General features: G+C 29.6%; 3 protein-coding genes across 3 annotated transcripts; 1 reads left to right on the top strand and 2 right to left on the bottom strand.

Moving 5' to 3' along the window:
- Positions 1–3,334: 3,334 nt before the first annotated feature.
- On the bottom strand, positions 3,335–4,577 carry LOC149055263 (uncharacterized). The gene is made up of 3 exons (XM_089229082.1): positions 4,411–4,577; positions 3,828–4,350; positions 3,335–3,766 (listed from the first exon to the last, which is right to left on the bottom strand). Exons 1-3 carry the CDS (start codon positions 4,484–4,486, stop codon positions 3,670–3,672), a joined length of 696 nt encoding a protein of 231 aa, XP_089085208.1. The 5' UTR covers positions 4,487–4,577; the 3' UTR covers positions 3,335–3,669.
- On the top strand, positions 4,528–5,772 carry LOC149055262 (uncharacterized). Its single transcript, XM_089229528.1, has one exon. It carries the CDS (start codon positions 4,528–4,530, stop codon positions 5,770–5,772), a length of 1,245 nt encoding a protein of 414 aa, XP_089085654.1.
- A 133-nt stretch (positions 5,773–5,905) lies between these two features.
- Positions 5,906–8,210, bottom strand: LOC149055261 (uncharacterized). The gene is made up of 4 exons (XM_089228939.1): positions 6,608–8,210; positions 6,415–6,546; positions 6,246–6,341; positions 5,906–6,184 (listed from the first exon to the last, which is right to left on the bottom strand). Exons 1-4 carry the CDS (start codon positions 7,313–7,315, stop codon positions 5,939–5,941), a joined length of 1,182 nt encoding a protein of 393 aa, XP_089085065.1. The 5' UTR covers positions 7,316–8,210; the 3' UTR covers positions 5,906–5,938.
- Positions 8,211–15,460: the final 7,250 nt, after the last annotated feature.

The following is a 15,460-nucleotide window of genomic DNA, read 5'->3' as shown; positions in this document are numbered from 1 at the left end:
TCGTCACAATAAAATAGATATATTTTATCTGGCTCAGAGTTATTCAAAAGTACCTAAACAGTTGATACGTGATAATGCTAATTTATTAGTATTATTCAAACAAGATGAAACCAATTTAAAACATATTTACAACGAACACTGTTCAGGTGATATGTCATATATACAATTTAAACATTTTTGTGTGACGTGCTGGAATCGTGACAGATTCGCATTTGTTGTTGTTTGTAAAGATAGCGAACGTGATAACGGACGTTATAGATTTGGATTTGATACATATGTGGTTATATAAGGCGGTATACAATAATAAATATTATCATTTAAAACTTAATCATGACGGAAGCAACTACTGTATTAGATGAAGTCGTTAAAGCTAAGGAAAGTATAAAACGTAAATATATAGCATTAAAAACCGGTTCATATAATGTTCAGCAATTAATGTCTGAGACATTAAAACCTATTATTGAACCTTTAAGTAAAATATCAAATAAGCCTCAACTCATACCGAATAAAGAAAATATTAATTCGAAAAACTCAATTGACTATCAGCAAGAAATTGAAAATTGGTTTCAGTCTACAGACTTGGATAAAACCTACGGTCCAAAAAAACTTCCAAGCGGTATTATTATTTTGGGTGGAAAAGAAGTAAAATTCCTTGAAAACACTATACTTATTGATGGTGTTGTTTACCCATCAACCTCGGGACTTATTCAGTTATTATTTTTGAAAAATCCATTAATTTATACTGATAACGATTTAGAGGCATATAAATCTATATTGATTCAAACATCGGCACATTTATCATCAGATGGTAAAAAAATAAAAAAGACTGGCTCTAAATATTCATCGGTTATTAATAAATTATTTACCTCGTCTGGTGGTGGATTATCAATGAAATTACAAAAAAATAACTTAGTGTATTGGGATAATCCAAATGAGTTAGTCGATCGATTACGTCTACTTCTCGCGTCCAAAGCAGCTGGTAATACAGGTGTTTCAAACGAAATAATATCGATTTTCGAAGAATTACGTGAAGCCGGTCTTATAAAACGAATACCAAATGTCTAAACGGGAAATCGCTATCGAACTTCACAAGCCAGCAAGGAAAAATTTTAGTAGACGTAGAGTTAACGTTTATGGAAAAAATGATTTGTGGCAAGCTGACTTGGTTGAAATGATTCCATATTCAAAGAAAAATAAAGGTTACAAATACATTCTAACAGTTATTGACTGTTTTACAAAATTTGCGTGGGCTCTACCTCTGAAATCAAAAACTGGTAGAGAAGTCACTAGTGCGATGTCAAAAATATTACTTGGTCGTTCACCAAAACTTTTACAACTCGATAATGGAAAAGAATTTTATAACACCACTTTCAACGCATTGATGACTAAGTATAACATACACAAATATTCTACATTCACCGTTATGAAAGCATGTATTGTAGAACGATTTAATCGTACATTAAAAGAAAAAATGTTTAGAGAGTTTACGGCGCGTGGCTCACACGAATGGATTTCAATTTTACCGTTGCTGCTTAACGAATACAATAATTCACGACATAGAACTATAGGAATGACGCCAATACAAGCAGATTTCGACCCCGCTTCGGTGGTAATAAAACATCGTGAAATTAATAATGAAAAAATTAAATTCAAAGTCGGTGATAACGTTCGTATCAGTACACAAAAAGGCGTGTTTACAAAAGGTTATCTGCCAAACTGGTCTACGGAAATATTCGAGATTATAAAAATAAATAAAACATTACCCGTTACTTATCAATTGCAAGATTATATAGGTAAACCTATATCAGGTTGTTTTTACTCTGATGAAATATGCAAGACCAATTTTCCAAACGAATATTTAATCGAAAAAATGATTCGTAAGAAGGGCGATAAAATGTTTGTAAAATGGTTAGGATTCGATAATACACATAATAGCTGGATAAGTACATACGATGTTAAAAAATAGTGCCAGTAGTTTTATAACTATGAACGTGTTTGGTAGTTCTCAGGCTAGTGATACTAAGAAAATTATTTCCGATATTCAATCAAGTAACAAAACAATCCTAAATGATGTGAAACTTCATCAGAAAGAAATTGATACTTTGAAAAGTAATATTGTTGATCTAAATTTAAAAATACATTCGATGGAAAATAATATACAAACAAGTAATAAGTCTTTATTAAATTGCGAAAATCGTATGTCAGAGCTATTTAACAACTATGCTGCCACCAGCACAGCGATAGGTATCTTCGGAGGAGACTTGAGTCAATTAAAATCTGAAATAAATCGAATAACTGGGATATTTGATGAAAATTCACTACCGAATCATGGGGCATATATTTCAGATTTAAATTCACGTTTGGAGATCATCGAAAGAAAAAATATTAATAAAACTTAATAATATACAATATATAATACAATTATAATAAACAATTAGTTGGTTTTAAATATATGAGATATTGGAATATAATGTCAGTCGAGCTGTATACATCAACGTGTTTGGTAGTCCACAGACCTTGTTATAAATACTACAAGTCATTTTTATATATATCTATAATTATGTCGTCGGCTATCGCAGACATGCAATGCGTTCTTGGAGCAGGCAATAAATATTTTATTAAAGAATTATCTATAATCGACACGGAAACATGGGCAACTCAACACTGGATTTTTAAAAATTCAAAAACTATGCAGGACAATAAGAGTCGAAAAACTAACAAGTGGTTGGAACGTAACTATCACAAACTATCTATAGAATATGGTGATGTTGAGTATGAAGAACTAAGTAGAATATTGAATTCATTAAAGTTCACATGCATTTATGTCAAAGGTGAACAGAAAAAACAACTGCTCACAGAATTTATACCTCATGTCACACTCATCAACATCGAAGACCTTGGATGTCCACGTTTGGACCAAATATGTGACGATGAAACTCTACCTTGTTGTATTTTTCATATGGAATTTAATCCTAAACAATGTACATTCTATAAAGTATTTGCTATAAGAAAATGGTATATAAATAATTCTTAAAAATTATGTTGTATACATTTTATTTAATAAACATAATTATATTTTAACATTGTTTTTTTAATTTATATGTTAACATATGTTAGCATTTACAAGGTTTTTTAATTATACTAATATTGGCTTCCATCTATACCTGAAACAGAAAAACATGATTATAAACATGAAAAAACTTAAATATCTAACAATTATACATTATAAACATGAAAAAACTTAAATATCTACCAATTATACATTATAAACATGAAAAAACTTAAATATCTATCAATTATACATTATAAACATGAAAAAACTTAAATATCTGTCAATTATACATTATAAACATGAAAAACTAAAAGTTTATACCCTAATCTAACTTAAAAACATACTGTTACACAGTATTTACAATAATTTCAATTTTATGTGTTGCGTTTACAAAAATAAATACATGAAATATACTATTCTAACTTAAAACTAATAAAACATATATATATTATTTACAATAATTTCAATTTTATGTGATGCGTTTACAAAAATATATACATTAATCTATCTCAAGTATAATTATATAACATGATAATATTTACAATATATATAACAAACTATATATTAATATTTACAATAAAACTAATTAACAGAAAAAAAATATACAATATATAAAATCAGGTTATGTAATGTAGAAGGCCTCTCATTAATCCTTTCTCTTCCTCGTTCCAGTCCCCTCCATCTTCCTCAAGTTCTGACCATATGTCATCTTCTCTGTAAAATTAAGAGAAAATGTTAGTAAAATAATTTAAATATATATTTTATAATAACTTGCTCTATACTATAGTGTCCATGTGCTAGTGTATTTATTTTATCTTCTAACACCACCCTCTTGTCATCGTAGCTGTTATATGTTAATTTTTTAGTCTTTATCGTCATGAGCTGATGATTGAATGACCGTATTGAAACATTCTCTGTATATAATTCCACTCCTTCTTCATCAAACAGACACTTTCTATGATTCTCAAGAGTCATGTGGTTTTTAACCACATGACCTCTTATCCCCTTCGCTTTGATCTTTTCACCACCAACTTTATCCTTATCGTTCTTATCTCTCACCGCATCCTCTTCTCCTGCATATACATTAAAAGCGTAGGACTTTGCCCTCAACGCACAAAACTCTGTAATAGCATTAGCATCCACCTCATCGGAAAAGAACCCCGGGATCTTCTTTCTTTCCGCCACATAACACGGATGGTCACTGGGCAGGTTAGCGGTGTCCATCCGGTCCAACAAGTTATGGTTGGCCGCCAAGTCTGCATAAAAGTCATCAGTATAGACATGGTAAATCAGTGAATCTGAAAAAGAATGATATTAATATATTATATACATGAGTATAGTTTTAATATAATATTTACCTGTATCAGTATACATTAGTTTAATCCTGTCTCCATAATGCCTCTGTATAACATCATAATGGTACTCATACATCATTGTTTTTGAAATATCTAGTTATAAATATCTAGTAATTTAATATGGATGATATGTATTTAAATGTCACGGCTGGATACACCGATGATTGTAAGATAACTCAAATTGAATATCATTCTTTTTTACCTTATTCGACGTCCGCTCTTTCTAATAATGATGAGGTCCGTATTGCTTTACATAACACAGAGTCTTATACTTTACCATGTGAGAGTTATATTTACATTGAGGGAACAATAAATAAACCTATAGATATAACTGACGAAATTCGATTTATAAACAATGGACTGGCATTTCTTTTCTCTGAAATGAAATATGAAATAAATGGTACTCAAATTCAAAAACTTGTTAACCCAGGTATTTCGACTACATTAAAAGGATATTGCTCGTATAATAAAACAAATATTATATCGCATCATAATGCTGCCTGGGATAGTGAAATTAAAAATGGTAATAAAGACTTTATCGATAACGGAAATTTTAATGGATGTATTAATCTTAAAGATTTGTTTGGTTTTTGCGAAGATTATAAACGTATTTTAATAAATTGTAACCAACAACTTATATTGAATAGAGCTTCGATCGATATTAATGCTGTTAAACAGTTTAAAAATAATGAGATAGTAGACACTCCTAAACTAAAAGATGTTAAAATAAACATAACAAAAATATTGTGGAGAATGCCTATAGTGAAAGTGAGTGATAGAGAAAAAATTCGACTGTTGAAAGTAATCAACAATCAGAAACCTCTAACATGTACGTTTAGATCGTGGGAACTGTGTGAATATCCATTTTTACCTCAAAACACTTCGCATTCGTGGAAAGTTAAGACATCCAACAAATTAGAAAAGCCTCGATATGTTATAATCGGATTTCAAAACGACAGGAAAAATAGCTCGAATAAAGCAATGTCATTTTTCGACCATTGTAAAATTAAAAACGTAAAGGTCTATTTAAACTCAGAAGTATTTCCCTATGAAGATTTTCAATGCGACTTCACCAAGAATAAGATGGCTACATTATATCGCGCATATGCCGAGTTCCAGAAATCTTACTATGGTTATAACGAAGTAACACCTCTATTGAACCGTTCAGATTTCAAAAATCTATGTCCAATTATTGTTGTTGACATGAGCCGCCAGAACGACAACGTGAAAATGTCAACCGTAGACCTTAGGATTGAACTAGAAGCAGACGAAGCGTTCCCAGCTTCAACTTCTGCATATTGCTTAATATTACACGATCAAATTATAACTTATAATCCATTTAATGGAGAAGTAAGAACCTTGTAAATATGAATTGTAAACCTTATTATTAATAATTATAACTTATAATCCATTTAATGGAGAAGTAAGAACCTTGTAAATATTTATTGTAAATCTTAATATTAATAAATAAAAATACTTTTTTATATATCATGTTTATTTTTATTCTACATATCTAAATTATTTAATTTTATTATAATAATCTGCGCTTTACGTTACGGGATGGTGTGAGGTGTTGAGCGCCCCGTTTACTTGATATATCTGAGGGCTTGTCAAAAAAAGATGGCGATGGTGGAGATGATTGAATCGAGAACGACGTTGGACCATCATTCTCATCAACTACTAAAGCTCGTTGACGTAGGTATAGATTTGGGTTGTGATGCCACGGAGGGTACTGCGCCAAATTGTCAGAATCATATCCATCGTTCTCATCGATGGACTAAACAAAATTAATAATATCAATATTGTTTTTATTTAAAGAAAAATATTATATAAATTACCTTAGCTAGAATAGTTGTAGCGGCAACTTCTTGTTTACTTGATATAATGTTGGTTGGAGAATAGTTTGGTGATATTGGTGAATACCCGTACTGTAACTAAAATAAAAAAAATAAAATAAAACTTGTTTAAATATATATGATTGTATATAATATTACATTTATGTATTACCTTAACTAAATTATCATCATCGTCCAGTTGATTAAATCCATCATTTGAATCGTCATACTTGGAGAAGATAGCGTTTACCTCGGAACAACTTGGTGATATAGCTGACAGCGATTTGAAATTCTTATCATATACCTAAAATAAAAATAAGTGTAATTTAATATTTTATATATGAAATAATATACTTTTACATTACCACTTTTGAGTTTTGTTCGTTCCGATGAGCCATACAAAGTTCAGCCAATTGTGTAGTCGCAAACATTTTAATTTGGTCGAGGTTGGGTGTCTTCTTACTCTGTCTGACTTCAACGTTCCGAATGAAAATTTCCATTTCCCTCAAATTGTTGGGCGGTGAATCCGATTGCAAGCATTTCTCCCTCAAATACTCGCAATAATCACTAATTTGCTTAATAATTACGGGTTTTATTTTCTCTGCTTTTTCATTAATACTAGCAGTAATACACCATTCTAATTCCTGGAGTTTTATTAAATCTAAACGACTTAATAAAACTCTACACCCGTTTTCAGTCTTGGATTCAATTACCAGAACGTTTGAACCGTTATACATCATACTCGATATTTTATAAGCATCGGTTTCGAGAAATGTGGTACGCTTGTACTTTTGCGGCGTGTCTAATATAAAAGATAGTACGTTACCCATAAGCGAGAATATCCGTCTTAGAAAATCTGTACTTATTTTCACATAACGTGATGATGTTAATAAAAGAACAACTATTTGAAGTTGTTCTGTTGGATCGATACCGACAATTATAAATTTTCTAGCCGTAAAGTCCAACGTGTAGCATGTAGACTCGATGAGTTCAGCCGGAGGTGATGGTGGCACATATGTAAAAGCCTTCTTCTCGTTGTATAAGGTAGCGTTGTCGGCGATTGAACCAGCCATGTTTTTAAAAATGATTTTAAAAATAATAAAATAATAAACACTTAAAATTTTATAAAACACTTGGAAAATAATAAAGACTAAATACTTGAAAAAAACTATAAGTTCAGAACGAATTATGAAGACTGTGAAAACACGGAGAGGAGAATTACAATTGTGTACGACTGAGAACAGACTGAATGAATGGCGGCTCTTGTAGAGCTAAGACGGGTGTGGATGAGTCCATTAATTGGTAGGAGATATAATATTAAGCTATCTAAGAGTCTAACGTGTAAGTGATTAAGGTATTTTTTAGTATATATTGGTTATTAATGTGATATTCACTAATATATATTAATTTGTTGTTGTTGTCGCGTATATCTATGAGTCCATCGTATAAGCGATTAAGATATTTTTTAGTACTAGTGACATTTGCTTATAATAATAAGATATATAATGTTATAAACAGATTGGTAATTATTATGTTATTCACTAATATATATTAATTTGTTGTTGTTGTTAAGTATATCTAAGAGACAAGAGTCTGTAATTGATAACTGATAAAATATATATAGCTCACATAACGAATCGTAAGGTAGTGGGGAGGTGGGGGTTAATACACAAAATATATATCAGTCGCGTGATGAGTAGACGGGTTCAGGTGGAGGGGTAAATATACAAAATATGTATCGGTCACGTGATGAGTAGACGGGTTCAGGTGGTGTATGAGGTGGGGTGGGGTAAATATACGTCGCGTACGTGCGTGATCGGGCGGCGGCGAGGGCGAGGATGAGTAAAGACTAGGATGCGGGGATCAGCGGGGCAGCAAGGATCAGCAAGGATCAGCGGGGCAGCAAGGATCAGCAAGGATCAGCGGGGCAGCAAGGATCAGCAAGGATCAGCGGGGCAGCAAGGATCAGCAAGGATCAGCGGGGCAGCAAGGATCAGCAAGGATCAGCCTTCTGAACATACCAAATCATACTACTCTCGTATAATTCAAAAAACTTATTATTATGTAACTTTAATATTTGTTGCATTAATTAATAATGTGTATAGTTTTTTTTTCTAATTGATAAGCAATTAATGATGTTTAATAATTCACTTAAACATACAATGATTATGATAATTTCAAAACTTAGCGAACTGAATGATCAAACCCTTTGCCTCTGCAGTTTCTTGTTTTTTGTACTTTCTTTGAATACATTAAGAACTTTTGAAATATCAATAAAATGATTTAAAAAAAAAATTATTACCTTGTGTTTTGAAATCCACATTATATCACAATGTTGTTGTACTTTATACTTGGTTTCTGGTAAAAACCATGATGTCGAAAATAATTAGACTTTAACATGCACTTATTTAAAAATGTTCTTATAAAATATTAAAAAAAAAACTTTATTATTATTTGAAATTACAAGGTTTCTAACATAAACTAGATCGTAGTTTACTTAACGAAAATATTGATATTTAAAAAAAATTGTAAAAAATTAGCCATTTAACTTAAATAAGTGTTTTTACCATATAAATTTTTCTGAAAATCAAATTTACAAATTGGCTATATTGAATATTTCGAAAAAATTTTATCAATTTTTAAGTTTTTTTACACAGTGCTCGAGCATTAAATTCGTTTAATTCGACAAAACCTAAACATTTTTCTTTAATTTTGAAATCGTGCAAATATCGAATTTGCAAATTTGCAAAACAAATGCGAAATCACTCATTTGTTCAATTTTTAGAGATTTCTAGCCTCATCTACAATTAAACTAAATATCTGACTCTCAAAATGAACTTCTTTATTATTAGTTGTAATACAAGCTTTGATGTAGCTTTTATTACATTACTTTGCATTTCAGGCGATGTGTATTTTCTGTTTCTTGGTAATAATTTAAAATTTGTTTCAATATGTTTTTCGATGAATTTTATAATTTCTAAAAAGTTACCCATATTTACGTCATGACGTGACTACCAGATTGCATCGCATTTTTCCCTAATAAATTTTTCTTTTCTTTCTTTTCGATGTTATTGTGTCGATATCTTTTCGTGCACAATATAAAACATACCTATATTACACTTGTTAAAATAGCTTGATTTTTTTATAACTTGACTATTATTTATTTATTTGGATCGAAATTGATCAAGTTTTTTTTGTTTGATAGCCATGCGCCATATTTAGCTATTGTATTTTTATTTGAAGTATTGTTATCTTGCTTTTTGCTGATACTTATATTTTTCCAATTAGAATATCCATCAGTAATTAGGACATATTTTTCAATTTGTGAATGTGGAGGGAAATTACGGCAATAATAACAAACTATGGCATTCATCTTAATTGGAGTATTCCAACCATGATATTTAATACTTATTTTACAAACTGCTTTGAAAGCTGCGTTTATTCCCAGATATAACAGTACGAGGAAAACTAAAGATAGCTAGGTCGTGCAGCAGTTTCATCACAATATCAAAAATGTTTAAATTCGAATGTAATAAGGCTATAATGACCACGTAATAGACGCAGGTGACATTATTGAGGGATTATGACAAGAATAAATTTAAAGATATGGCAAAATAGTAAACAATCAGTGTCAAATTATATGGCTATCAATAATATAAGTTCAAAAACTAACTTGAAAAACTAAAAAAAATCTTGTTACAAACATAAATTATAGATTTATGTTAATATTATTTGATAATAACAATAATAAATAAAAGTAAAATGCATCTAGTGAAACTATAATTAACTTTTTTATAATATTTTACAAAACTACGATTAAAATTTTGTGATTAAAATCTAATAGAGCATAATATTATACCATGAATGTTATATAACTTTTTTTTTTAAATTTTAGTTGTTATTATTATTATTATTGGTTAATATGACCTATTTTCTCCATTTCCTTGAACGTCATTAAAAACGATTTTATACTGTATTATACGACGTGGGATTCGAGACATACGGCCTCTCGAGATTAACGTTTTTCCAATACATCCTACAGTCTCCTATAAAAAATTATGTAGATTCAGTTTATCGTCGCCCCCCGAGTATTGACTTTTTTTCTACCAATTTTTTTGTTATCCAACGACGATGTCGGGTGTCCACCTATTGGTCATAATCAACAAGCCAAACCGCCTCTAATACATTGTTCTACATTTCGACATATAGCCATCTAGGTAGATGAAGAAAAACATTATAATATAAGTAAATAAATTTATAAATTTATAAATTTATAGTTTCTGTTGTTTTAATTTTGATGGAACCGTTTATAATATTTACACTGACGCCTACAAACAACAAATCGAAAAAAAACATTATTACTCTTGTGTTATTTTACACATTGTTAATTTTCCCTACGGCCTACAGGTTCGACTACACGTCGTCGTGTTGTTTTATTTTGAAATAAAAAAAACCTTTTTTTAATTATATTTACTCTTCGCGTGTGTCAATAGAAATTTATTAAATTAGAAAATTTAATGGAAAAAACATTTATGAAAAGATAGATACCAAACATAGGTACTACCAACTAAGTGTTAAAATATTGATTACAAAAAACGAAGGTATGTAGTCGTTCGATAGTTGACCTATAGCTAATCGTCCGTGATTATAATAAGAACCTGGGTACTTATTTAATATATTTTCTCCTAACCTCACGTGGTTGTACTATCTTGGCCAGCTGCATGCGTGATGTGAACGTTGTCACTCGTAACTCGTAAGTCAGTATAATAAGTATTTGCATTGCATCAGTAAAAACATCATTGCCATGATATTGTATATACATGAATGTAACAATGCATAATAATATGACAAGGCGGCGTCGTATCGACTATTAGAGCAACTTAATTACATATTCCTATGCTATCGTCAACTCGTGATCGGGGTGCGTATTGCTCGGGATATTCCCATGCGGGGGTTTACTTTTCCGGTTTATTTTTTATTTTTTATAAGCTTGTTCGGATAAAACAGCGTGCTGGTAAGTATATTATACCACGCGTGGCCGTATACCTACCAGCGGCGGTATCCACAACGAGGCCAACCCGCACGGTGGCGAGGAATATTATTGACGAATCGCGCGTGTGATTCGTAGAATTTCGATATAGACAATTCAAAATGTTATACGCGGCGGCAAGACGTCTGCACACAATAATAATAATATAATACGTGCCGGAAGTATCTCTGCAAATTGCTGTGTTACCGGATAATGTAATGCGTGTATATTATTAGTGCAATGCAATACTATACGAGCAAACTCCTGAATAAAATGTATAGTGACTTAACTTTGAGAGATTTTTGTGGTGTACGCACAATCGGGTGGAAACAGTGAACTGCAGCAGGACGATGTTCGGATGAGGCTAAACCATTTATTGAGTGATTTTTTTTTTGGTGGAATGCTGGGATAGAAGTTGCTGTGTTAAATTTCAAATTGCGTTCTTTATGTATTTATCCTTTTACAAAATGTACAGCTTGAGGGTGTGATGAATTACAGTATAAGGTTAACATATGACTAGAGTCTAGAACAGTAACAGGAGTCAGATAATTAATACATACTTCATATAATATTATGTAATTCTGTTGTTTGAGAATTGGTTCCCAGTAATTTAAGTTGCGTGGTATAGTGGTGTGTTGATCATATGTATTGATAATTTTATTCTTTTGTTTCTGGCGGGAGAGGTATAATTAGGTAAGTATGACGAATAATTTTATAAGCCTCTATTTAAACAGTTATAGTTATACATACAGCTAAACATTTAGTTGATGATTTTAAAAATTCATAACTAAAGATGAAAATTTCAAAATTTTAAATGCATCATTTTTTTAATGGCATTATTTTAACTCTGAATTTCGAAAAAATTAGATATTTTAATAAAAAATAATAATTTTATTTATTTTGTTGTGATTCAAATAATATTACTCGTAAAGATGACTTGATATTTTTGTCTATCACACGTATAGTTGTTAATAGTGGTCAACAATATTATACATTGTAATAATTAAATAATTAAAATATAATATCGATATAATATGGTGTTTGTTTTTGTCAAAAATTAGTTCAACTTGTCCCGCATTACTAGTATAAAAATAAATTACTATGATAAAAATTTAAATATATAACAAAATATCCTTAGAAATATAAGCTGACAAACTGACTCATTTATTATAAATTCAAATTTAACACATTCATTACAGTGACCTATGCACAATGACCAGGTACATTTGTGCACACCCTCCATATGGCAGCGCGTTTTATCCATTTTTTTTTTTTAAATATTATAAATTCGAGAAAATATGCAGATACCTCGGAATATAATATAATAAATTCACTGGTTTTGGTGAGAGGGTGGTGAAATATCATACACATCCATCACCCATAAATACGCCACTGATTGCGCGACACATTATTTGAGAGAAATCTTTACACTCAAAAAGTTATCTCTGATTCGGATGTATCGGTTTAAATTTTGTTTGTTTGTTTTTGTTGAATACGGCACGGTCGATGGTGGTTTTTCGTTATGCCTCATGCAAACCATATTGTGAAGATAAAAAAAACCATGACCTTTTATGAATGCCAACAGCTGTCGATTTTTAAGCTACAAGAATTGCCTTAAAAAGAGTGTTCCTCGAAAAAACTTGTAAAAACGCAGAGGTAATGTGTAGGTATTGGTACTTCAACCGGCTGATTATCTGAAGTCTTTATTTCAAACAATATAATAATAGTATATCATCAATGAATGAGGGGAAAAATAATTATGTAAATAATATAATTCTATATAAGCATAAAAAAAATTAAATAAGTTATTAGTTTTGGACTACGAAATGGTAAGCATATTAAGCTTTAACATATTTTAAAATACCTTTGTTGTTGGTTGAACTATTATTTTAGACTATTCGAAATGATGAATGTATTGATTTTACAATGATGTGTGTTTTTTTTTTTGTGTCTGTGTACAGCATAACTAGTCGAAATAATGCTTCGATTTCAAACTTTGGGGATGGTTTCCGATGTAAAATTGAAGATCCATGGTGCATTATAGAGGTTAAAAGTAAACATTTAACAACAGTTTTCAAAAAAATCGAGAAAAAAATGACAGAAAAACGGGAATTTTTACGCAAAATCAGTTTTCGACCAAATCGATTTTTTTATATGGTTGTAATTCAAAAACTAATCACTGTAAATACTTGAAATTTTTACCAAATGTTTATGTTAGTGTTATCTATATACAGTTTAATTTTCAAAATTTTTTGACTTTTTTTGAGTTATTTATAGACCACTGAAATTCTCAATTTTTTTGAGAAATTCTTTTTGAAGTGTCGGTAAAAAAATGTTGGACGACCAAAAAAACTTGAAAATTTAATACACGGTTCCTTATGAGTTGTTCTTATTGAAGCTAAAAAAAATTAAAAATCGAAAGTCACAATTTTTTTTAATAAGCGTTTACAGTTAAAAATTTTACGAAATCTGTTGAATACGCGAAAATTTGCAAGTAATTTTGAAGTTGAAAAATCATAAAATTTTTTGCGTTTATAACTAAGGATTAAAAATACAACACTAAGTTTTCCATAAGTTTTTCTTCAAGTAGCTATAGATAAAACTCGAAGCATCATTATAGGAAAAATTTTAAGTGCGTTTGAATTTTAAATTTTTACGAAATAGCGTAACGATAACGATTTATCCTCAAACGATTTTAAACATTTGTTAATATTCAAAAAGTATAAATCATAGATACTTGAAAAATTTTACCAGTTATTTAGATTGGCATTTTCTTTACATGATTTAATTTTCAAAATATTTTAACTTTTTTTGAGGTTTTTATAAACAACTGAAATTTTCAATTTTTCTGAAAATTTTTTTTTGAAGTGTCGATAAAATTTTTATGGCCCTATCAAAATACTTGAAAATATAATACAAAGTTCCTCATAAGTTATTCTTATAGTGATTAAAAAATTATAAAAATACATAAGCACGATTTTTTTTTATTAGCATTTGAAGTTCAAATTTTGACTAAATACATTAAAATTACGGCAATGTTCAAATTATCTTAGATCGAAATTCATAAAAGTTTTTCTTTTTAATTCTAAGATTTTAGAATTTAATACAAGGCTCATAATATAGCTTTGCAATAGCAGTTGAAAAATAAAATAAATGTATAGTCACATTTTTTTTTACATGCATTCAAATTTTAATTTTGATAACATACGTAAAAATCACGAAAATTCGCAAATTATTATAAGCTAGAAACTCATAAAAAATTTTCTTTTTAAATCTAAGATTTGAAAATGTAATACAAGATTCCTTACAAATTTGTCAATCTTTACCACAAAAAAAAATGTCCACCGGAAATTCAAATTAAATTTTTATTAGCATTTGAATTTCAAATATTGACAAAAATTCGTCAAAACCATGAATATTTGCAAATTATTTTGTAGTTCAAAATTCATAATATTGTTTGTATTTATATCTAAGGTTATCAAATTCAACACTAAGTTTTCCATAAGTTTTGCTTCAAATAACTATAGAGAAAATTTGAAGCGTCATTATAGGAAAAATGTTTTGAGCGTTTGAGTTTTAAATTTTTATGAAATCGCGTAATGATAACGATTTATCCTCAAACCAGGTATATATGTATATCTATGATAATATAAGGTATTATGAATTATGATAACTACATGATAACTACACTAATTGATTAACCATGCCTTATTCAAAATGCATCTTAATTGAAAAATCAAATATTTGTTTCAAAATAGAATATATGACAATATTTAAATATAATATATCCTAGACTGACAAATCATCTCCGTTCAGAATCGTTTTTCGTATACAATGATACCTATCATTGCATTCAAATTTAATCCCATCTATTTTTGATTTACAACAGAAACAACGAATCAACGTGGATTTGTTGTAAATGTTTATGATAAACAATTTTCAACATTTATTTTTAAACTCCTGAATTATAGTACTAAATATATAAATGCCCGGTTTAAATTAAGCCCAACGTCAGTTTCAAGTTTTTGCTCTATGGACAGGCTATTATTATTATTTAAATCAATACATGTTAATATAATATTGTTAATAAACGCATTAGGATAAAAAAAACAATTTTCTTATGTATTAAATTTTGATTTCTAATGGCGGAATTTAGTTATTATAGATTTAAATTATCATATAATACATT

This window comes from Diuraphis noxia, unplaced genomic scaffold, assembly GCF_037042655.1.
Source record: "Diuraphis noxia isolate RWA-SAM2 unplaced genomic scaffold, SU_Dnox_SAM2 contig0005, whole genome shotgun sequence".
In the NCBI taxonomy this organism is placed as follows: Eukaryota; Metazoa; Arthropoda; class Insecta; order Hemiptera; family Aphididae; genus Diuraphis; species Diuraphis noxia.
This window is presented reverse-complemented; position numbering and strand designations above follow the sequence as displayed.

What these genes read in the sequence shown, in the direction of transcription:
- LOC149055263 (XM_089229082.1), bottom strand. Translation starts at nt 4,486, where the DNA reads ATGATGTATGAGTACCATTATGATGTTATACAGAGGCATTATGGAGAC. An exon ending in ACTAATGTATACTGATACAG is followed by an intron (nt 4,351 to 4,410) that starts GTAAATATTATA and finishes ATTCTTTTTCAG; the next exon opens with ATTCACTGATTTACCATGTC. An exon ending in CATGGACACTATAGTATAGA is followed by an intron (nt 3,767 to 3,827) that starts GCAAGTTATTAT and finishes TTAATTTTACAG; the next exon opens with AGAAGATGACATATGGTCAG.
- LOC149055262 (XM_089229528.1), top strand. Translation starts at nt 4,528, where the DNA reads ATGGATGATATGTATTTAAATGTCACGGCTGGATACACCGATGATTGT.
- LOC149055261 (XM_089228939.1), bottom strand. Translation starts at nt 7,315, where the DNA reads ATGGCTGGTTCAATCGCCGACAACGCTACCTTATACAACGAGAAGAAG. An exon ending in ACGAACAAAACTCAAAAGTG is followed by an intron (nt 6,547 to 6,607) that starts GTAATGTAAAAG and finishes TTTTTATTTTAG; the next exon opens with GTATATGATAAGAATTTCAA. An exon ending in ATGATGATAATTTAGTTAAG is followed by an intron (nt 6,342 to 6,414) that starts GTAATACATAAA and finishes TTTTTATTTTAG; the next exon opens with TTACAGTACGGGTATTCACC.